The sequence below is a fragment of the Pseudophryne corroboree genome, unplaced genomic scaffold (genome assembly GCF_028390025.1).
Source record: "Pseudophryne corroboree isolate aPseCor3 unplaced genomic scaffold, aPseCor3.hap2 scaffold_1181, whole genome shotgun sequence".
NCBI lineage: Eukaryota > Metazoa > Chordata > Amphibia > Anura > Myobatrachidae > Pseudophryne > Pseudophryne corroboree.
Genome location: NW_026967806.1, coordinates 137081 through 159892, shown reverse-complemented (window position 1 = coordinate 159892; position 22812 = coordinate 137081). Strand labels below are relative to the sequence as shown.

Here is a 22812-nt window from a genome sequence, read left to right as displayed (position 1 = left end):
TCGGCTCCATGGACCATGTTTATACCCCACTGTAAACTGCACCCCAGTATCCCCTATGGACTCTGAGAAAAGGATTTATCGGTAAGTACCAAAATCCCATTTTACCATGTTACATGTGTAATCTGTGTTGTGTATATTTATTCATAGGCACACCAGCTGTCTTTATTGCAATTCACATTTTCTGTATTCTCTCTGAATCACTGAGGATGGACCCAAACAAGAGTCACAAGACTAAGAGGATAATCAAAATCACCCTGAAGATCATTTACCTGCTGACTGGGGAGGTGAGGGGATCTGGGAGTGTCACCGTGACATCACTTATATCTATAGTAATAATACAGGTACAAGGCTGGGGAGGTGAGGGGATCTGGGAGCGTCACAGTGACGTCACTTATATCTATAATAATAATACAGGGACATGACTGGGGGGGTGAGGGGATCTGGGAGCGTCACAGTGACATAACATCTATAGTAATAATACAGGATCATGACTGGGGAGGTGGGGGGATCTGGGAATGTCACAGTGACGTCACATATCTATAGTAATAATACATGGACATGACTGGGGAGGTGAGGGGATCTGGGAGTGTCACAGTGACGTCACTTATATCTATAGTAATAATACAGGTACAAGGCTGGGGAGGTGAGGGGATCTGGGAGCGTCACAGTGACGTCACTTATATCTATAGTAATAATACAGGGACATGACTGGGGAAGTGAGGGGATCTGGGAGCGTCACAGTGACGTCACATATCTATAGTAATAATACAGGGACATGACTGGGGAGGTGAGGGGATCTGGGAGCGTCACAGTGACATAACATCTATAGTAATAATACAGGATCATGACTGGGGAGGTGGGGGGATCTGGGAATGTCACAGTGACGTCACATATCTATAGTAATAATACAGGGACATGACTGGGGAGGTGGGGGATCTGGGAGTGTCACAGTGACGTCACTTATATCTATAGTAATAATACAGGTACAAGGCTGGGGAGGTGAGGGGATCTGGGAGCGTCACAGTGACGTCACTTATATCTATAGTAATAATACAGGGACATGACTGGGGAGGTGAGGGGATCTGGGAGTGTCACAGTGACGTCACTTATATCTATAGTAATAATACAGGGACATGACTGGGGAGGTGGGGGATCTGGGAGTGTCACAGTGACGTCACTTATATCTATAGTAATAATACAGGGACATGACTGGGGAGGTGAGGGGATCTAGGAGTATTACACTGACGTCACATATCCATAGTAATAATACAGGGACAAGACTGGGGAGGTGAGGGGATCTGGGAGTGTCACAGTGACATCACTTATATCTATAGTAATAATACAGAGACATGACTGGGGAGGTGAGGGGGTCTGGGAGTGTATACATTGGTATTTGATGTTTCCCTCGTTACACAGGATTACACAGTAGTGAAGACATCCAATGAGTGTAAGACACCCAGCAGCTGTACCCTTGTGTCAGACGGACTGAGCAGGACTCAGAGCCCCATCACGGTGCTTCCTCCTCACTCACTGATACATGAGAGACACAATGACCAGAAGATCCTGGAACTCACCAACAAGATCATTCAGCTGCTGACTGGAGAGGTGACTGCTGGGAATGGGGCATTATACAGTAACACCAGGGGATGTGTCTGGGTGATGACTGGAGAGGTGACTGCTGGGAATGGGACATTATACAGTAACACCAGGGGATGTGTCTGGGTGATGACTGGAGAGGTGACTGCTGGGAATGGGGCATTATACAGTAACACTAGGGGATGTGTCTGGGTGATGACTGGAGAGGTGGCTGCCGGGAATGAGACATTATACAGTAACTCCAGGGAATGCGTCTGAGTAATGACTGGATAGGTGACTGCTGGGAATGGGACATTATACAGTAACACCAGGGGATGTGTCTGGGTGATGACTGGAGAGGTGGCTGCTGGGAATGGGGCATTATACAGTAACACCAGGGACGTGTCTGGGTGATGACTGGAGAGGTGACTGCTGGGAATGGGACATTATACAGTAACAGCAGGGGATGTGTCTGTGTGATGACTGGAGAGGTGACTGGTGGGAATGGGGCATTATACAGTAACACCAGGGGATGTGTCTGGGTGATAACTGGAGAGGTGACTGCTGGGAATGGGGCATTATACAGTAACACCAGGGACGTGTCTGTGTGATGGCTGGAGAGGTGACTGCTGGGAATGGGGCATTATACAGTAACACCAGGGACGTGTCTGGGTGATGACTGGAGAGGTGACTGCCGGGAATGGGGCATTATACAGTAACACCAGGGACGTGTCTGGGTGATGACTGGAGAGGTGACTGCTGGGAATGGGACATTATACAGTAACACCAGGGGATGTGTCTGGGTGATGACTGGAGAGGTGACTGCTGGGAATGGGACATTATACAGTAACACCAGGGGATGTGTCTGGGTGATGACTGGAAAGGTGACTGCTGGGAATGGGCCATTATACAGTAACACCAGGGGACGTGTCTGGGTGACGACTGCAGAGGTGACTGCCGGGAATGAGACATTATACAGTAACTCCAGGGGACGTGTCTGGGTGATGACTGGAGAGGTGACTGCTGGTAATGGGACATTATACAGTAACACCAGGGGACGTGTCTGGGTGATGACTGGAGAGGTGACTGCTGGGAATGGGGCATTATACAGTAACACCAGGGGATGCTTCTGGGTGATGACTGGAGAGGTGACTGCTGGGAATGGGACATTATACAGTAACACCAGGGGACGTGTCTGAGTGATGACTGGAGGGGTGACTGCTGGGAATGGTACATTATACAGTAACACCAGGGGATGTGTCTGGGTGATGACTGTATCACTCTGTGTCATTATGTCACTGTCTATGTCTCCATGCAGGAGGGGGAGTATATAGAGGAACACAGGGGTCTGTACAAGGACGTGATGATGGAGAATCACCGTCCCCTCACATCACTGGGTAAGAGGAGACTGTCATGTATTGTACAGGGGAGAGCAGGTATGGGGGCCCCTATATACACACATCATCTGATAATCACATATATACACTGTACTCAGTCACTGTGTGTCTCCTACAGATGGGCCCAGTAACAGAGATACCCCAGAGAGATGTCCCCGTCCTCTGTATTCCCAGGACTGTACAGGGGAGAATCACAGGATCCGAAAGGAGGATCAGGTTGGTGGGATTTAGGGTCTCGCCCACATCCCAGCATGCTCTGCAACAGTTTTAGCATGACCAAATTATATACTATTTCACCTCCGCTTCTTTTGACTCTATGTAAGTGTCATTATGTATCGTTTTTTGGGGTTATCTAGGTAGAAGGTCTGTCAGATATAAAGGCAGAAGATATAGAGGGAGAAGAAGAGACGTATGTGACTGATATAAAGGCAGAAGATATAGAGGGAGAAGAAGAGACGTATGTGACTGATATGAAGGCAGAAGATACAGAGGGAGAAGAAGAGACGTATGTGAGGGGAGATCAGCAGTGTATGGAGGAGGAGATCCCTACAGATATCAGCACAGGTGAGTAATAACCACTTATTACAGGAAAGAGTCATATATTCTCCTTGCTCAGTCACTACAACAATCTCTTATCCTACACCCTCCTCTGTTAGTAAAAACTAATGAGGAATATGTATTTTCTCTAACGTCCTAAGTGGATGCTGGGACTCCGTAAGGACCATGGGGAATAGCGGCTCCGCAGGAGACAGGGCACAAAATAAAAGCTTGAGTATCAGGTGGTGTGCACTGGCTCCTCCCCCTATGACCCTCCTCCAAGCCAGTTAGATTTTTGTGCCCGGCCGAGAAGGGTGCAATCTAGGTGGCTCTCCTGAGCTGCTTAGAATAAAAGTTTAGTTAGGTTTTTTTATTTTCAGTGAGTCCTGCTGGCAACAGGCTCACTGCACCGTGGGACTAAGGGGAGAAGAAGCGAACTCACCTGAGTGCAGAGTGGATTGGGCTTCTTAGGCTACTGGACGTTAGCTCCAGAGGGACGATCACAGGTTCAGCCTGGATGGGTCACCGGAGCCGCGCCGCCGTCCCCCTTACAGAGCCAGAAGAGACGAAGAGGTCCGGTGAAAGCGGCGGCAGAAGACATCCTGTCTTCAAGACTAAGGTAGCGCACAGCACCGCAGCTGTGCGCCATTGCTCTCAGCACACTTCACACTCCGGTCACTGAGGGTGCAGGGCGCTGGGGGGGGAGCGCCCTGAGACGCAATATAACTCAAATACCTTAGCTGGCTAAAGGAATACATCACATATAGCTCCAGGGCTATATGGATGTATTTTTTCCCCTGCCATTTTACGCAGAAAAAGCGGGAGATGAGGACGTCGTGAAGGGGCGGGGCCTATCTCCTCAGCACACTGGCGCCATTTTTCCCTCACAGCTCCGCTGGAAGGACGGCTCCCTGACTCTCCCCTGCAGTCCTGCTTCTGATTCAGGGTAAAAAAGAGAAGGGGGGGCATTTTGGCAGCAGATAATAACAAAACAGCAGCTAGAAGGGATTAACACTTATATGGGTCTGGGACTCAGGGTCGACAGCACAAAGGTCGACACACTTTAGGTCGACACCAATTGGTCGACACACATTAGGTCGACAGGGCCAAAAGGTCGACAGGGTCAAAAGGTCGACAGGAACAAGGTCGACATGGAAAAAGGTCGACATGAGTTTTTTATGTTTTTTTGGTGTCGTTTTCTTCGTAGAGTGACCGGGAACCCGAAATAGTGCACCGTGTCCCCTCGCATGGCTCGCTTCGCTCGCCATGCTTCGGGCATGGTGCCTTCGCTCCGCTACCGCTTCGCTCGGCACACTTTACCGTTCCAATCGTAGTCCACGTGGATCGTTAAGTATGAAAAGGTTCAAAAAAAGAAAAAAATCATGAAAAACTCATGTCGACCTTTTTCCATGTCGACCTTATTCCTGTCGACCTTTTGACCCTGTCGACCTTTTGACCCTGTCGACCTAATGTGTGTCGACCAATTGGCGTCGACCTAAAGTGTGTCGACCTTTGTGCTGTCGACCTGGAGTCCGGATACCCACTTATATAAGGTTATCCCTGTATATATATAGCGCTGGGTGTGTGCTGGCAGACTTTCCCTCTGTCTCTCCAAAGGGCTAAGTAGGGTCCTGTCCTCTATCAGAGCATTCCCGGTGTGTGTGCTGTGTGTCGGTACGCGTGTGTCGACATGTATGAGGAGGAAAATGAGGTGGAGGCGGAGCAGTTGCCTGTGTTAGTGATGTCACCCCCTAGGGAGTCGACACCTGACTGGATGATTGTGTTTAAGCAATTAAGTGATAATGTCAGCAATTTGCAAAAAACTGTTGACGACATGAGAAAGCCGGCAAATCAATTAGTGCCTGTTCAGGCGTCTCAGACATCCTCAGGGGCCCTAAAACGGCCGCTACCTCAGTGGGTCGACACGGATCCAGATACAGATACTGAGTCTAGTGTCGACGGTGACGAGACAAACGTAATGTCCAGTAGGGCCACACGTTACATGATCACGGCAATGAAAGAGGCATTGAACCTTTCTGACACTACAAGTACCACAAAGGCGGGTATTATGTGGGGTGTGAAAAAACTGCCAATAGTTTTTCCTGAGTCTGATGAAATAAATGAGGTGTGTGATAAAGCGTGGGTTTCCCCCGATAAAAAACAGCTAATTTCTAATAAATTATTAGCACTATACCCTTTCCCGCCAGAGGTTAGGGCGCGGTGGGAAACACCCCCTAGGGTAGATAAGGCGCTCACACGTTTATCTAAACAAGTAGCGTTACCGTCCCCTGATACGGCCACCCTCAAAGAACCAGCTGATAGGAGGCTGGAAAATATCCTGAAAAGTATATACACACATACTGGTGTTATACTGCGACCAGCAATCGCATCAGCCTGGATGTGCAGTGCTGGAGTCGCATGGGCGGATTCCCTGACTGAGAATATTGATACCCTGGATAGGGACAATATTTTGTTAACTATAGAACATTTAAAGGATGCATTGCTATATATGCGTGATGCACAGAGGGATATTTGCACCCTGGCATCAAGAGTAAGCGCAATGTCCATCTCTGCCAGAAGAGCATTATGGACCCGACAGTGGTCAGGGGACGCAGATTCCAAACGGCACATGGAAGTATTGCCGTATAAGGGGGAGGAGTTATTTGGGGCTGGTCTAACAGACCTGGTGGCCACGGCAACGGCTGGAAAATCCACCTTTTTACCCCAGGTTACTTCACATCAGCAGAAAAAGACACAGTCTTTTCAAACTCAGTCCTTTCGTTCCCATAAGTACAAGCGAGCAAAAGGCCACTCTTTTCTGCCCAAGGGCAGAGGAAGAGGAAAAAGACTGCACCATGCAGCCGCTTCCCAGGAGCAGAAGCCCTCCCCTGCTTCTGCCAAGTCTTCAGCATGACGTTGGGGCTTTACAAGCAGACTCAGACACGGTGGGGGCCCGTCTCAAGAATTTCAACGCGCAGTGGGCTCACTCGCAAGTGGATCCCTGGATTCTACAGGTAGTATCACAGGGGTACAAACTGGAATTCGAGGCGTTTCCTCCTCATCGGTTCCTGAAGTCTGCTTTACCAAAGTCTCCCTCCGACAGGGAGGCAGTTCTGGAAGCCATTCACAAGCTGTACTCCCAGCAGGTGATAATCAAGGTACCCCTCTTACAACAGGGGAAGGGGTATTATTCCACACTATTTGTGGTACCGAAGCCGGACGGCTCGGTGAGACCAATCTTAAATCTAAAATCTTTGAACACTTACATAAAAAGGTTCAAATTCAAGATGGAGTCACTCAGAGCGGTGATAGCGAACCTGGAAGAGGGGGACTATATGGTGTCGCTGGACATCAAAGATGCTTATCTCCACGTCCCAATATACCCTTCTCACCAAGGGTACCTCAGGTTTGTAGTACAAAACTGTCATTATCAGTTTCAGACGCTGCTGTTTGGATTGTCCACGGCGCCTCGGGTCTTTACCAAGGTAATGGCCGAAATGATGATTCTTCTACGAAGAAAAGGCATCTTAATTATCCCTTACTTGGACGATCTCCTGATAAGGGCAAGAACCAAGGAACAGTTAGAAGTCGGAGTGGCACTATCTCAGGTAGTGCTAAGTCAGCACGGATGGATTCTAAATATCCCAAAATCGCAGCTGATTCCAACGACACGTCTACTGTTCTTAGGAATGATTCTGGACACAGTCCAGAAGAAGGTGTTTCTCCCGGAGGAGAAGGCCAGGGAGTTATCCGAGCTAGTCAGGAACCTCCTAAAATCAGGACAGGTCTCAGTGCATCAGTGCACAAGGGTCCTGGGAAAAATGGTGGCTTCTTACGAAGCGATTCCATTCGGAAGATTCCATGCAAGAACGTTTCAGTGGGATCTACTGGGAAAATGGTCCGGATCGCATCTTCAGATGCATCAACGGATAACCCTGTCGCCAAGGACAAGGGTGTCTCTCCTGTGGTGGCTTCAGAGTGCTCATCTACTAGAGGGCCGCAGATTTGGCATTCAGGATTGGATCCTGGTAACCACAGATGCCAGCCTGAGAGGCTGGGGAGCAGTCACACAGGGAAGGAATTTCCAGGGCTTGTGGTCAAGCATGAAAACATCTCTTCATATAAACATTCTGGAACTAAGGGCCATTTACAATGCCTTAATTGAAACAAAACCTCTGCTTCAGGGTCAGGCGGTGTTGATCCAATCGGACAACATCACGTCAGTCGCCCACGTAAACAGACAGGGCGCCACGAGAAGCAGGAGGGCAATGGCAGAAACTGCAAGGATTCTTCGCTGGGCGGAAAATCATGTGATAGCACTGTCAGCAGTGTTCATTCCGGGAGTGGACAACTGGGAAGCAGACTTCCTCAGCAGACACGACCTTCACCCGGGAGAGTGGGGACTTCACCCAGAAGTCTTCCACCAAATTGTAAACCGTTGGGAAAAACCAAAGGTGGACATGATGGCGTCACGTCTAAACAAAAAACTGGACAGATATTGCGCCAGGTCAAGGGACCCTCAGGCAATAGCAGTGGACGCTCTGGTAACGCCGTGGGTGTACCAGTCAGTGTATGTGTTCCCTCCTCTGCCCCTCATACCAAAAGTATTGAGAATCATAAGACGGAGAGGAGTAAGAACTATACTCGTGGTTCCGGATTGGCCAAGAAGGTCTTGGTACCCAGAACTTCAAGAGATGCTCACGGACGAACCGTGGCCTCTACCTCTAAGAAAGGACCTGCTACTGCAGGGGCCTTGTCTGTTCCAAGACTTACCGCGGCTGCGTTTGACGGCATGGCGGTTGAACGCTGGATCCTGAAGGACAAGGGCATTCCAGAAGAAGTCATCCCTACTCTGGTAAAAGCCAGAAAGGAAGTAACCGCAAAACATTATCACCGCATTTGGCGTAAATATGTTGCGTGGTGTGAGGCCAAGAAGGCCCCTACAGAGGAATTTCAACTGGGTCGTTTCTTGCATTTCCTGCAAACAGGACTGTCTATGGGCCTAAAATTAGGGTCCATTAAGGTTCAAATTTCGGCCTTGTCGATATTCTTCCAGAAAGAACTGGCTTCAGTACCTGAAGTTCAGACATTTGTCAAGGGGGTACTGCATATACAGCCTCCTTTTGTGCCTCCAGTGGCACCTTGGGATCTCAATGTTGTGTTGAGATTTCTAAAATCACATTGGTTTGAACCATTGTCTACAGTAGATTTAAAATATCTCACGTGGAAGGTGTCGATGCTGTTGGCCTTGGCTTCAGCCAGGCGTGTGTCAGAATTGGCGGCTTTATCATGTAAAAGCCCTTACCTAATTTTTCATTCTGACAGGGCGGAATTGAGGACTCGTCCTCAATTTCTACCTAAGGTGGTTTCTGCATTTCACATGAACCAACCTATTGTGGTACCTGCGGCTACTAGGGACTTAGAGGACTCTAAGTTGCTGGACGTTGTCAGGGCCTTGAAAATATATGTTTCCAGGACGGCTGGAGTCAGGAAATCTGACTCGCTGTTTATCCTGTATGCACCCAACAAGCTGGGTGCTCCTGCTTCAAAGCAGACGATTGCTCGTTGGATTTGTAGTACAATTCAGCTTGCACATTCCGTGGCAGGATTGCCACAGCCAAAATCAGTAAAAGCCCATTCCACAAGGAAAGTGGGCTCATCTTGGGCGGCTGCCCGAGGGGTCTCGGCTTTACAACTTTGCCGAGCAGCTACTTGGTCAGGGGCAAACACGTTTGCAAAATTCTACAAATTTGATACCCTGGCTGAGGAGGACCTGGAGTTCTCTCACTCGGTGCTGCAGAGTCATCCGCACTCTCCCGCCCGTTTGGGAGCTTTGGTATAATCCCCATGGTCCTTATGGAGTCCCAGCATCCACTTAGGACGTTAGAGAAAATAAGATTTTACTTACCGATAAATCTATTTCTCGTAGTCCGTAGTGGATGCTGGGCGCCCATCCCTAGTGCGGATTGTCTGCAATACTTGTATATAGTTATTGTTACAAAAAAATTCGGGTTATTATTGTTGAGCCATCTTTTCAGAGGCTCCTTTGCATTTATCATACTGTTAACTGGGTTCAGATCACGAGTTGTACGGTGTGATTGGTGTGGCTGGTATGAGTCTTACCCGGGATTCAATATCCTTCCTTATTATGTACGCTCGTCCGGGCACAGTATCCTAACTGGCTTGGAGGAGGGTCATAGGGGGAGGAGCCAGTGCACACCACCTGATACTCAAGCTTTTATTTTGTGCCCTGTCTCCTGCGGAGCCGCTATTCCCCATGGTCCTTACGGAGTCCCAGCATCCACTACGGACTACGAGAAATAGATTTATCGGTAAGTAAAATCTTATTTTCTTAGAGTGAAGTCAGGAGACATCAGCCCCTATTATACTCCTGCTCTCCCCTCACATCATGTCACTGTATGTTACCAGCCCAGAGATCTGACCAGTCTCCTCCCCACACACTCTGGTGTATCTCATACATCAGGAGACATCAGCCCCTATTATACTCCTGCTCTCCCCCTCACATCATGTCACTGTGTGTTACCAGCCCAGAGATCTGACCAGTCTCCTCCCCACACTCTCTGGTGTATCTCATACATCAGGAGGCATCAGCCCCTATTATACTCCTGCTCTCCCCCTCACATCATGTCACTGTGTGTTACCAGCCCAGAGATCTGACCAGTCTCCTCCCCACACTCTCTGGTGTATCTCATACATCAGGAGCCATCAGCCCCTATTATACTCCTGCTCTCCCCCTCACATCATGTCACTGTATGTTACCAGTCCAGAGATCTGACCAGTCTCCTCTCCACACTCTCTGGTTTTTCTCTAACGTCCTAGTGGATGCTGGGACTTCCTTAAGGACCATGGGGAATAGCGGCTCCGCAGGAGACTGGGCACAAAGTAAAAGCTTTAGGACTAGCTGGTGTGCACTGGCTCCTCCCCCTATGACCCTCCTCCAAGCCTCAGTTAAGATTTTGTGCCCGGCCGAGAAGGGTGCAATCTAGGTGGCTCTCCTGAGCTGCTTAGAAGTAAAAAAAGGCATTCCAGATGAAGTCATCCCTACCCTGATCAAAGCCAGGAAGGATGTAACTGCAAAACATTATCACCGCATTTGGCGGAATTATGTTGCGTGGTGTGAGGCCAAGAAGGCCCCTACGGAGGAATTTCAACTGGGTCGGTTCCTACATTTCCTGCAAGCAGGATTGTCTATGGGCCTAAAATTGGGATCCATTAAGGTTCAGATTTCGGCCCTGTCGATCTTCTTCCAGAAAGAACTGGCTTCAGTGCCTGAAGTTCAGACGTTTGTCAAGGGGGTACTGCATATACAGCCTCCTTTTGTGCCACCAGTGGCACCTTGGGATCTCAGTGTAGTTTTGGGGTTCCTAAAATCACATTGGTTTGAACCACTCACCACTGTGGACTTAAAATATCTCATATGGAAAGTGGTAATGCTGTTAGCCCTGGCTTCTGCCAGGCGTGTCTCAGAATTGGCGGCTTTATCATATAAAAGCCCTTACCTAATTTTTCATTCAGACAGGGCAGAATTGAGGACTCGTCCTCAATTTCTCCCTAAGGTGGTTTCAGCGTTTCACATGAACCAACCTATTGTGGTACCTGCGGCTACTAGGGACTTGGAGGACTCCAAGTTGCTGGACGTAGTCAGGGCCCTGAAAATATAAGTTTCTAGGACGGCTGGAGTCAGGAAATCTGACTCGCTGTTTATCCTGTATGCACCCAACAAGCTGGGTGCTCCTGCTTCTAAGCAGACGATTGCTCGTTGGATTTGTAGTACAATTCAGCTTGCGCATTCTGTGGCAGGCCTGCCACAGCCAAAATCTGTTAAAGCCCATTCCACAAGGAAAGTGGGTGCATCTTGGGCGGCTGCCCGAGGGGTCTCGGCTTTACAACTTTGCGGAGCAGCTACTTGGTCAGGGGCAAACACGTTTGCTAAATTTTACAAATTCGATACCCTGGCTGAGGAGGACCTGGAGTTCTCTCATTCGGTGCTGCAGAGTCATCCGCACTCTCCCGCCCGTTTGGGAGCTTTGGTATAATCCCCATGGTCCTTAAGGAAGTCCCAGCATCCACTAGGACGTTAGAGAAAATAAGAATTTACTTACCGATAATTGTATTTCTCGTAGTCCGTAGTGGATGCTGGGCGCCCGTCCCAAGTGCGGATTGTCTGCAATACTTGTATATAGTTATTGTTACAAAAAAATTGGGTTGTTTATGGTTGTGAGCCATCTTTTTAGAGGCTCCTAAGTTTATCATACTGTTAACTGGGTTCAGATCACAAGTTGTACGGTGTGATTGGTGTGGCTGGTATGAGTCTTACCCGGGATTCAAGATCCTTCCTTATTATGTACGCTCGTCCGGGCACAGTATCCTAACTGAGGCTTGGAGGAGGGTCATAGGGGGAGGAGCCAGTGCACACCAGCTAGTCCTAAAGCTTTTACTTTGTGCCCAGTCTCCTGCGGAGCCGCTATTCCCCATGGTCCTTAAGGAAGTCCCAGCATCCACTACGGACTACGAGAAATAGAATTATCGGTAAGTAAATTCTTATTATCTCTTACATCAGGAGCCATCAGCCGCTATTATACTCCTGCTCTCCCCCTCACATCATGTCACTGTGTGTTACCAGCCCAGAGATCTGACCAGTCTCCTCCCCACACTCTCTGGTGTATCTCATACATCAGGAGGCATCAGCCCCTATTATACTCCTGCTCTCCCCCTCACATCATGTCACTGTGTGTTACCAGCCCAGAGATCTGACCAGTCTCCTCCCCACACTCTCTGGTGTATCTCATACATCAGGAGACATCAGCCCCTATTATACTCCTGCTCCCCCCTCACATCATGTCACTGTCTGTCACCAGCCCAGAGATCTGACCAGTCTCCTCCACACACTCTCTGGTGTATCTCATACATCAGGAGACATCAGCCCCTATTATACTCCTGCTCTACCCCTCACATCATGTCCCTGTGTGTTACCAGCCCAGAGATCTGACCAGTCTCCTCCCCACACTCTCTGGTGTATCTCATACATCAGGAGACATCAACCCCTATTATACTCCTGCTCTCTCCCTCACATCATGTCACTGTGTTACCAGCCCAGAGATCTGACCAGTCTCCTCCCCACACTCTCTGGTGTATCTCATACATCAGAAGCCATCAGCCCCTATTATACTCCTGCTCTCCCCTCACATCATGTCACTGTGTGTTACCAGCCCAGAGATCTAACCAGTCTCCTCCCCACACTCTCTGGTGTATCTCATACATCAGGAGACATCAGCCCCTATTATATTCCTGCTCTCCTCTCACATCATGTCACTGTGTGTTACCAGCCCAGAGATCTGACCAGTCTCCTCCCCACACTCTCTGGTGTATCTCATACATCAGGAGCCATCAGCCCCTATTATACTCCTGCTCTCCCCCTCACATCATGTCACTGTATGTTACCAGTCCAGAGATCTGACCAGTCTCCTCTCCACACTTTCTGGTTTATCTCTTACATCAGGAGCCATCAGCCGCTATTATACTCCTGCTCTCCCCCTCACATCATGTCACTGTGTGTTACCAGCCCAGAGATCTGACCAGTCTCCTCCCCACACTCTCTGGTGTATCTCATACATCAGGAGGCATCAGCCCCTATTATACTCCTGCTCTCCCCCTCACATCATGTCACTGTGTGTTACCAGCCCTGAGATCTGACCAGTCTCCTCCCTACACTCTCTGGTGTATCTCATACATCAGGAGACATCAGCCCCTATTATACTCCTGCTCCCCCCCCTCACATCATGTCACTGTCTGTCACCAGCCCAGAGATCTGACCAGTCTCCTCCACACACTCTCTGGTGTATCTCATACATCTGGAGACATCAGCCCCTATTATACTCCTGCTCTACCCCTCACATCATGTCACTGTGTGTTACCAGCCCAGAGATCTGACCAGTCTCCTCCCCACACTCTCTGGTGTATCTCATACATCAGGAGACATCAGCCCCTATTATACTCCTGCTCCCCCCCTCACATCATGTCACTGTGTGTTACCAGCCCAGAGATCTGACCAGTTTCCTCCCCACACTCTCTGGTGTATCTCATACATCAGGAGCCATCAGCCCCTATTATACTCCTGCTCTCCTCACATCATGTCACTGTGTGTTACCAGCCCAGAGATCTGACCAGTCTCCTCCCCACACTCTCTGGTGTATCTCATACATCAGGAGGCATCAGCCCCTATTATACTCCTGCTCTCCCCCTCACATCATGTCACTGTGTGTTACCAGCCCTGAGATCTGACCAGTCTCCTCCCTACACTCTCTGGTGTATCTCATACATCAGGAGACATCAGCCCCTATTATACTCCTGCTCCCCCCCCTCACATCATGTCACTGTCTGTCACCAGCCCAGAGATCTGACCAGTCTCCTCCACACACTCTCTGGTGTATCTCATACATCAGGAGACATCAGCCCCTATTATACTCCTGCTCTACCCCTCACATCATGTCACTGTGTGTTACCAGCCCAGAGATCTGACCAGTCTCCTCCCCACACTCTCTGGTGTATCTCATACATCAGGAGACATCAGCCCCTATTATACTCCTGCTCCCCCCCTCACATCATGTCACTGTGTGTTACCAGCCCAGAGATCTGACCAGTTTCCTCCCCACACTCTCTGGTGTATCTCATACATCAGGAGCCATCAGCCCCTATTATACTCCTGCTCTCCTCACATCATGTCACTGTGTGTTACCAGCCCAGAGATCTGACCAGTCTCCTCCCCACACTCTCTGGTGTATCTCATACATCAGGAGCCATCAGCCCCTATTATACTCCTGCACTCCCCCCTCACATCATGTCACTGTGTGTTACCAGCCCAGAGACCTGACCTGTCTACTCCCCACACTCTTTGAGTGTGTATTATACTCCAGTCCAAGCTTCCTAGTATTTTTAATTAAACATAAAACCAATGCCAGAACTATAGTGCTGGTTAATGTCAGTTACAGTATTATATAATTTACCATGTAACATCCTGGGTCTTCTCTACTAAGTTATAGTAATTTGCCATTTTTTAACATAAATTATACAATATTTCTCATACGTTCTAGAGGATGCTGGGGACTCCGTAAGGACCATGGGGTATAGGCGGGATCCGCAGGAGACATGGGCACACTATAAGACTTTGAGTGGGTGTGAACTGGCTCCTCCCTCTATGCCCCTCCTCCATACTCCAGTTAGATTCTGTGCCCAGGAGAGACTGGTCACACACAGGGGAGCTCTACTGAGTTTCTCTGAAAATACTTTATGTTGGGTTTTTTATTTTCAGGGAGGCTGCTGGCTACAGGCTCCCTGCAGCGTGGGACTTAGGGGAGAGAAGCAGACCTACTTCTTCTGAGTTAAGGGCTCTGCTTCTTAGGCTACTGGACACCATTAGCTCCAGAGGGTTCGATCACTTGGTTCGCCTAGCTGCTTGTTACCGGAGCCGCGCCGTCACCCCCTCACAGAAGCCAGAAGAAAGAAGCCAGGTGAGTATTAGAAGAACAGAAGACTTCAGTAACGGAGGTACAGCGGTAGCGCTGCGCTCCATGCTCCCACACACCAACGGCACTCACAGGGCGCTGGGGGGGAGCGCCCTGAGCATCAAGTTACTGAGGATCTTTTCACTGGCAAAAGAGGCATATTCAGTGCCCGGGCCCCGTATACGATACCCCCACCAGTATATAGAATTTAAAATGTAAGCGGGACTACAGTGCGCCGGGAAGGGGCGGGGCTTAGCCGCACAGCTCACCAGCGCCATTTTCTCTCTTCACAGCCGCTGCAGAGACGCTGGCCCGGACCTCCACTCTCCTTACAAGTATTGGGGAGCAATTTGGTGATATTTACATATGTATCTAGAATTACAGCGCTAAAATTATAACGGTGCTGAAGCGCACCCATTGGTAATCTGTACTGAGACGCTCTCCTGTTTAAGACGAGGTACAGAAACAAGTGGTGAAAATCGTTGTTTCTCTCTGACTGTTCTTCAACACAGGGAATGGCTGTTGTTCCCAACGACGCAGATGTCGGAGGTGGGTATCAGAGTAGATACTGAATGGTTGAAGTTCTGTGTTCCTGTGGAAAGAGGTCTGAGGATCCGGAGTCGGATCAGATTTGCAGTGACAAACCATCAATATGTTCCATTGATGAAGAAGATGGTGCGGCCTAAGAGGCCTTTTCGGTGAGCAGGTCAAATGCCAGAGTGGTTTTCACGGGGCCAGTTGGAAATGTGGTCCGGATCTCACCTGCACAGGCGCCGGAATATAATCCTAATGGCCAGGATATCGCTCCTGTGGTGTCAGCTCAGTTCTCACCTCCTAGAGGGACGAAGGTTCGGAATCCAGGATGAGATCCTGGTGTCCATGCATGCAGATCTCCGATACTGGGGAGCAGTCCTTGCAAGGGAAGTATTTCCAGAGGAAAAGGTAAAGCTGGGAAGCTTGTCTGCAATAAGCTTCCTTGAATTAAGAGCTATTTTCAATGAACATATGCTTCGTGATCTGCCCGTGTTCATTCTGTCGAACGACTTGACAGCAGTGGCGTAAGTAAGCCGCTAGGGCGGAATAAGGAGCAAAGTGGCAATGGCAGAAGCCGCAAAAGTTTTCTGCTGGGTGGAAAGACTGGTAAACGCTATATTAGCAGTCTTCGTTACGGATGTAAACGACGGAGAAATAGATTTCCTCTGCTGATGCGATCTCCATCCAGGAGAAATACAGTTGTCATCGAGAAGTTTTCACAGAAGTGACAAGTCTTTGAGGAGTGCCTCAATTGGACAGGTTGGCGTCTCGCCTCTAGGTCAAGGGACACTCAAGCTATAGCAGTGGACGCCCGTGTGACACCTCGGGTGTTTTTAGTCGGTCTATGTGTCCCCTCCGCTTTCACTCTTCTGAAGGTGTTAAACGTAAGAAGAACAAATGTTCAGGCGATCCTCATTGTTCCGGTCTAGCCAAGGAGGGCTTGGTATCCAGTTCTTCAAGATTTACTCATAGAAGATACCGGGCCTCTTCCTCTACTTGAGGAACTGTTACACCAAGATCCGGGCGTATTTCAAGACTTACCGTGGCTGCGTTAGCCCGAAAGGGTATTCCCAGTGAAGTCATTTCCACACTTCTTCAGGCTAGAAAAGAAGTAACGGGCAAGCAGGTGTTGATTTAGGCCTAAAGTTGGGCTCCATTTCAGTGCAGTTTTTGCCTTATAAATTTTCTTTAAAAAAAAAAAGAATTGACCACCTTTCCAGAAGTTCAGACTTTCGTGAAAGGAGTACTGTACATCCAACCTCCATTTGTGCCCCCGTTGGCACCGTGGGACCTTGACGTGGTGTTGCGTTTTCTTGGGTCACATTGATTGGACCTTTTGAATGGTTGTGTTAAAATTTCTCTCTTGAAGAGTGGTCATGTTATTGGCTTTGGCATCCGCAAGGCGGGTGTCGGAAGTAGCGGCTTTGTCTCACAAGAGCCCCTGTTTGATCTTCCATGTGGATTGAGCGGAATTGAGAACTCGGATAATAGTTCTGCCAAAAGGTGGCTTCTGTGTTTTGCAGAAACCAGCATATTTTGATGCCTGTGGTTATTTAAATATTGGCTGATTTATAGTCTCTCAATGTAGTCAGGGCTTTGAATATTTATGTCGGCAATTTTGCTCAGAATGGGGAAACAGAGGTTCCGTTTGTCCGGTATGTTCCCAACATGATTGGGGCGCCTGCGTCTATGCAGTCTGTAAAACGCTGGATCTGTGATACGATTCGGCGTGCTCGTTTTACAGCTGGATTGCCCTTGCCGAAGTCGGTGGAGACCCATTCTGCTAGGAAGATGGGCTCTTCTTGGGCGGATGCCCGATGGTTCTCGGCGGTTCAACTTTGCCGAGCGGCTATTTGGTCGGGTTCAAACACTTTTGCTAAGCTCTACAAGTTTGATACCCTGGCTGATGGGGACCTCATGTTTGCTCAATCAGTGTTGCAGAGTTGTCCGCACTCTCCCGCCCGGTCTGGAGTTTTGGTATAAACCCCATGGTCTTTACGGAGTCCCTAGCATCCTCTAGGACGTATGAGAAAATAGGATTTTAATACCTACCGGTAAATCCTTTTCTCTTAGGCCCTCATTCCGAGTTGTTCGCTCTGTGTTTTTCATCGCATCGCAGTGAAAATCCGCTTAGTACGCATGCGCAATGTTCGCACTGCGACTGCGCCAAGTAACTTTGCTATGAAGAAAGTAAGTTTACTCACGGCTTTTTCTTCGCTCCGGCGATCGTAATGTGATTGACAGGAAATGGGTGTTACTGGGCGGCAACACAGCGTTTTAGGGGCGTGTGGCTGAAAACGCTACCGTTTCCGGAAAAAACGCAGGAGTGGTCGGAGAAACGGTGGGAGTGCCTGGGCGAACGCTGGGTGTGTTTGTGACGTCAACCAGGAACGACAAGCACTGAACTGATCGCACAGGCAGAGTAAGTCTGAAGCTACTCTAAAACTGCTACGAGGTTTGTGATCGCAATATTGCGAATACATCGGTCGCAATTTTAAGAAGCTAAGATACACTCCCAGTAGGCGGCGGCTTAGCGTGTGTAACTCTGCTACATTCGCATTGCGACCGATCAACTCGGAATGAGGGCCTTAGTCCGTAGAGGATGCTGGGCGCCCATCCCAGTGTGTACTGTGTCTGCAGTTATTGGTTATGGTTACACTCTTGGGATGTTTCTTTTCTGTCAGACTGTTGCTGAAGTTGTTCATGCCATGCTTATTGTCTGTGTTGACACACTGGTTGTGTTGCATATTTTCTCAGCATGTGGCTGAGTATTTTTCATGCCGTTGGCTGGTATTCTCTTGAATGCCACGTTCTGCGGTATGTTCGAGGTGTGAGCTGGTATGACACCGTGTTTACACAATAAATTCTTTCCTCGAAATGTCCGTCACCCTGGGCACAGTTCTCTAACTGGAGTCTGGAGGAGGGGCATAGAGGGAGGATCCAGTTAACACCCCTTTTAAAGTCTTATAGTGTGCCCATGTCTCCTGCGGATCCCGTCTATACCCCATGGTCCTTATGGAGTCCCCAGCATCCTTTACGGACTAAGAGAAAAGGATTTACCGGTAGGTATTAAAATCCTATTTTAATTTGCTTCATGAAAATTCATATGTGCATAATGTTTTTTACTTCCAGCAGATGGACACACAAGCAGGAACATCTCAGAAGGACATCTAATGTTATCCCCGGATTGTGAAATAAAAGATAATGACAGTAGACAGGATTCTCCAGGAGCTAACCCCATTACCCCAATTCTACATCCAGCTCTATTAGCTGATCCCTCTGGTCCTGGGAAATGTTCTCCTGATCACTCTGATATTGGTGCATCTGTTACAGCTCTGACAGTAGATACAGTGTTTCCCTGTTCTATAGATGCCAAAAGTTTTACACAGAACACAAAGCTTATTACCCATCAGCCAGCTAAGGCAGGTGAGAGGCCATTTCCATGTTCTGAGTGTGGGAAATGTTTTGCACATAAATCAGCTCTTGTTATACATCAGCGAAGTCACACAGGTGAGAAGCCATTTCCATGTTCTGAGTGTGGGAAATGTTTTACACTGAAATCAAATCTTGTTAAACATCAGCGATGTCACACAGGTGAGAAACCATTTCCATGTTCTGAGTGTGCGAAATGGTTTACATTGAAATCAAATCTTGTTAAACATCAGCGATGTCACACAGGTGAGAAACCATTTCCATGTTCTGAGTGTGCGAAATGTTTTGCACATAAATCAGATCTTGTTAAACATCAGAGAAGTCACACAGGTGAGAGGCCATTTCCATGTTCTGAGTGTGGGAAATGTTTTGCACATAAATCATATCTCTCTGTACATCAGCGAAGTCACACAGGTGAGAAACCATTTTCATGTTCTGAGTGTGGGAAATGTTTTGGACGTAAACCAGAACTTGTTATACATCAGAGAAGTCACACAGGTGAGAAACCATTTTCATGTTCTGAGTGTGGGAAATGTTTTACACAGCTATCAGATCTGGTTAGACATCGGAGAAGTCATAGGTGAAAAAGCATTTCCATGCTCTGAGTGTCATAATCAGCTCTGTTGCACACAATAGACATCACACAAGTGAGGAACCTTTTTAATCTCATCACCATTACCATGCAATGTTCCTCAAGGTCCTGTCCTTTCTCCTATGCTTTTTGCAATATACCTGCGGCCACTGGGTGAAACAATTAGACGTCATGCCCTGGTCTACCACTGCTATGTAGATGACCTGTCTTTTGCTCTGTGTACTCGGAAACCCAATACCAATCCTAAGTGGCTGTCTAGCTGAGCTCCAGGTGTGGGTGATGCCAGTTGTCTGTGACTCAGTCCTGGATAAACAGAGGTTTTTATGGTAGAAGGTCACCAACAAGACTACAGCGTTGCCAATCAACTGAACTTATGCATGTGGGTTCAGAGTTACAAAATGCTGATCATGTGCGGAGTTTTGGGTTGTGTCTGACACAACATCAGGTATCGGCCACATTCGAATCCTTGTTCTTTCATCAGTGGACCATATCCAAAATCAAGCACCTGATTCTCTCAGAAGCCCTACCTACAGTCATACATGCACTTGTATCATCACGCATTGACTAAGGCAATGTCCTCTACCTGGGTCTCCCAGCAAAAGAATTGCACCGCTTGTAGCTTGTACAGAATGCAGCAGCCAGGCTGTTACCTAACCAGCCAGTTCCTGCCACATAACACCCATTCTCTGCTCCCTTTACCGGCTGCCTGTAAGATGGTGACTCTATTACATAATCTTACTGACTCTCCCAGCCCTACATGACCAGGGTCCATGGTACCAGAAGCAGCTTCTGCCTCCTTACTGCCCTGCTTGCTTCCATCTGCACATGAAGGACTGTTACCAGCAGTACCATGAATCTCCAGTAATTCATTTGAGGATGATCTATTAGCATTGTAGCCCTGATCATGGAACCTGCTACCTCACACAGTCCAAAAGACCTCCACTCTGGAGACCACAAACAGACTGATGACTGTAACTCACGCGTTTCATTAATGTTCCTTCACTCCCTACATAATACATCCCACATGCTGAGTCCTTTATTCTGTTCTACTAATTGTGTATATTTTACTCTGTGTAAATGTGAATGTAAAGTTCTGTGAGTGCTATTGGGAGGAAAGTGCTGTATAAGTAACATTATTACTGAGGAGAATGACAGGAGTCAGATCTAGTTACACCATATGTTACATATACAAAAGGGGAAATGTATAAGTAACATTATTACTGGTGAGAATGACAGGAGTCAGATCTAGTTACACCATACGTTACATATACAGAAGGGGAAATGTATAAGTAACATTATTACTGGTGAGAATGACAGGAGTCAGATCTAGTTACACCATATGTTACATATACAGAAGGGGAAATGTATAAGTAACATTATTACTGGTGAGAATGACAGGAGTCAGATCTAGTTACACCATACATTACATATACAGAAGGGGAAATGTATAAGTAACATTATTACTGGTGAGAATGACAGGAGTCAGATCTAGTTACACCATATGTTACATATACAGAAGGGGAAATGTATAAGTAACATTATTACTGGTGAGAATGACAGGAGTCGGATCTAGTTACACCATACGTTACATATACAGAAGGAGAAATCTATAAGTAACATTATTACTGGTGAGAATGACAGGAGTCAGATCTAGTTACACCATACGTTACATATACTGAAGGGGAAATGTATAAGTAACATTATTACTGGTGAGAATGACAGGAGTCAGATCTAGTTACACCATACATTACATATACAGAAGGGGAAATGTGTCTGCATGGGGGAAGCTTTCTGTCTGACCTCTCCATATACATCGTATCCTGATCCCGGTTCTATGTGACCATCTATTACGTGTGTTACATTACATCTTATACCTGCAGTTTTATGTTTTTGTTGTTTACCTGTTTCCTGTTCTGTAAGATCACCTTCTCTCATTGTGTGGATGGGGTGGGGGAGGGCATTTTTCAGCTGCCATCTTAGGTCCATTAACCACTCCCCCTGTCACTATGGCAATGCACAAGCTACTCCTTACTGGTTCAGGAATTTTGAATCTCCGATGGGCTGAACTTTTGGCTCCTCCCCAAACAGCCCTCCCAATTAACTGAACATATGCCTCATGTGGTATAAATAGGAGCACTAGGCCCTCTCACACTTACCTTGGTGAACAAGCCTTCTTGCGGCGAAACGTGCGTCCAACCACAACCAATGTGGGTACCTATGGTCCTTGTGCCCAGGACCATGTCCCGGCACTGACAGCTTGATAAGTCCAGTCCCTCCCTTTTTTTCCTCTATATTTGTGTATATATTGTACACTTGAATGTAAGGTTCCTTCACTTTGGTATTGGCACCCCTCCCATCTACCTTCATGTGTTTTAATTAGCGCAGGTTCCTACATTGCTGACCACACATTAATAAGGGCTTTATTTGAAGATAAGACCTATATAAATGTATATAATGTGATAGTATTAGAGATGTTAGGGACCCATGTGATGAAATCACCTGGTCGCGGTGCATGTACCCGCATATTTGCTTAAATGTGTGCTAATAAGTGTTCTTAGTGCTTAGAGTGTGCATCAGCATTTCTCTTCCCCCGGCTTGAGAAGTATTATTTCTCTTACTAACAATATGTTTTTCTTTCAGTAGTTCCCTTTGCTCGCCACAAGGTTACTAAAGGAAATAGTTTGTGACGTGTATAGTGAATGGAAAAAAGTAAAAGCATGAAAAAACCATAAAAACATGTCGACTCCGTTGACCTTTTGACCCTGTTGGAATTTTGACTGTTTTAACTCTACCGACCGCCTCCCCATTGTGTGGTGCCCCCCTCACTCCCCGGCTAAGGTGAGGGTTTCAGTACAACAGATCTCTCATCTCTGGCCTAACCCAGTGTACTCTCATCCCCTTGTCCACTGTCCAAAGGGCACACAAAGGGCAGCAGATGCAAAGGAAACCCAGTGTACTCTCATCCCCTTGTCCACTGTCCAAAGGGCACACAAAGGGCAGCAGATGCAAAGGAAACCCAGTGTACTCTCATCCCCTTGTCCACTGTCCAAAGGGCACACAAAGGGCAGCAGATGCAAAGGAAACCCAGTGTACTCTCATCCCCTTGTCCACTGTCCAAAGGGCACACAAAGGGCAGCAGATGCAAAGGAAACCCAGTGTACTCTCATCCCCTTGTCCACTGTCCAAAGGGCACACAAAGGGCAGCAGATGCAAAGGGGAGGTC

The 22812-nt window shown here is 47.9% G+C and overlaps 1 protein-coding gene across 2 annotated transcripts; it reads left to right on the top strand.

Annotated features, from left to right (window-relative positions):
- The first annotated feature begins 116 nt into the window (after positions 1 to 116).
- On the top strand, positions 117 to 20934 carry LOC134990570 (oocyte zinc finger protein XlCOF7.1-like). 2 transcript variants are annotated; one of them, XM_063950700.1, is made up of 6 exons: positions 117 to 284; positions 1417 to 1605; positions 2894 to 2972; positions 3091 to 3188; positions 3329 to 3536; positions 18701 to 20934. In XM_063950700.1, the coding sequence occupies exons 1-6, from the start codon at positions 207 to 209 to the stop codon at positions 19579 to 19581; spliced, it is 1533 nt and encodes a 510-aa protein (XP_063806770.1). In that variant the 5' UTR covers positions 117 to 206; the 3' UTR covers positions 19582 to 20934. The 2 variants fall into 2 exon arrangements, with proteins under 2 accessions (XP_063806770.1, XP_063806769.1); XM_063950699.1 differs by having other exon boundaries at positions 18698 to 20934.
- The last annotated feature ends 1878 nt before the right edge of the window (positions 20935 to 22812 follow it).

What these genes read in the sequence shown, in the direction of transcription:
- LOC134990570 (XM_063950699.1), top strand. Translation starts at nt 207, where the DNA reads ATGGACCCAAACAAGAGTCACAAGACTAAGAGGATAATCAAAATCACC. An exon ending in CCGTCCCCTCACATCACTGG is followed by an intron (nt 2,973 to 3,090) that starts GTAAGAGGAGAC and finishes TGTCTCCTACAG; the next exon opens with ATGGGCCCAGTAACAGAGAT. An exon ending in GGATCCGAAAGGAGGATCAG is followed by an intron (nt 3,189 to 3,328) that starts GTTGGTGGGATT and finishes GGGGTTATCTAG; the next exon opens with GTAGAAGGTCTGTCAGATAT.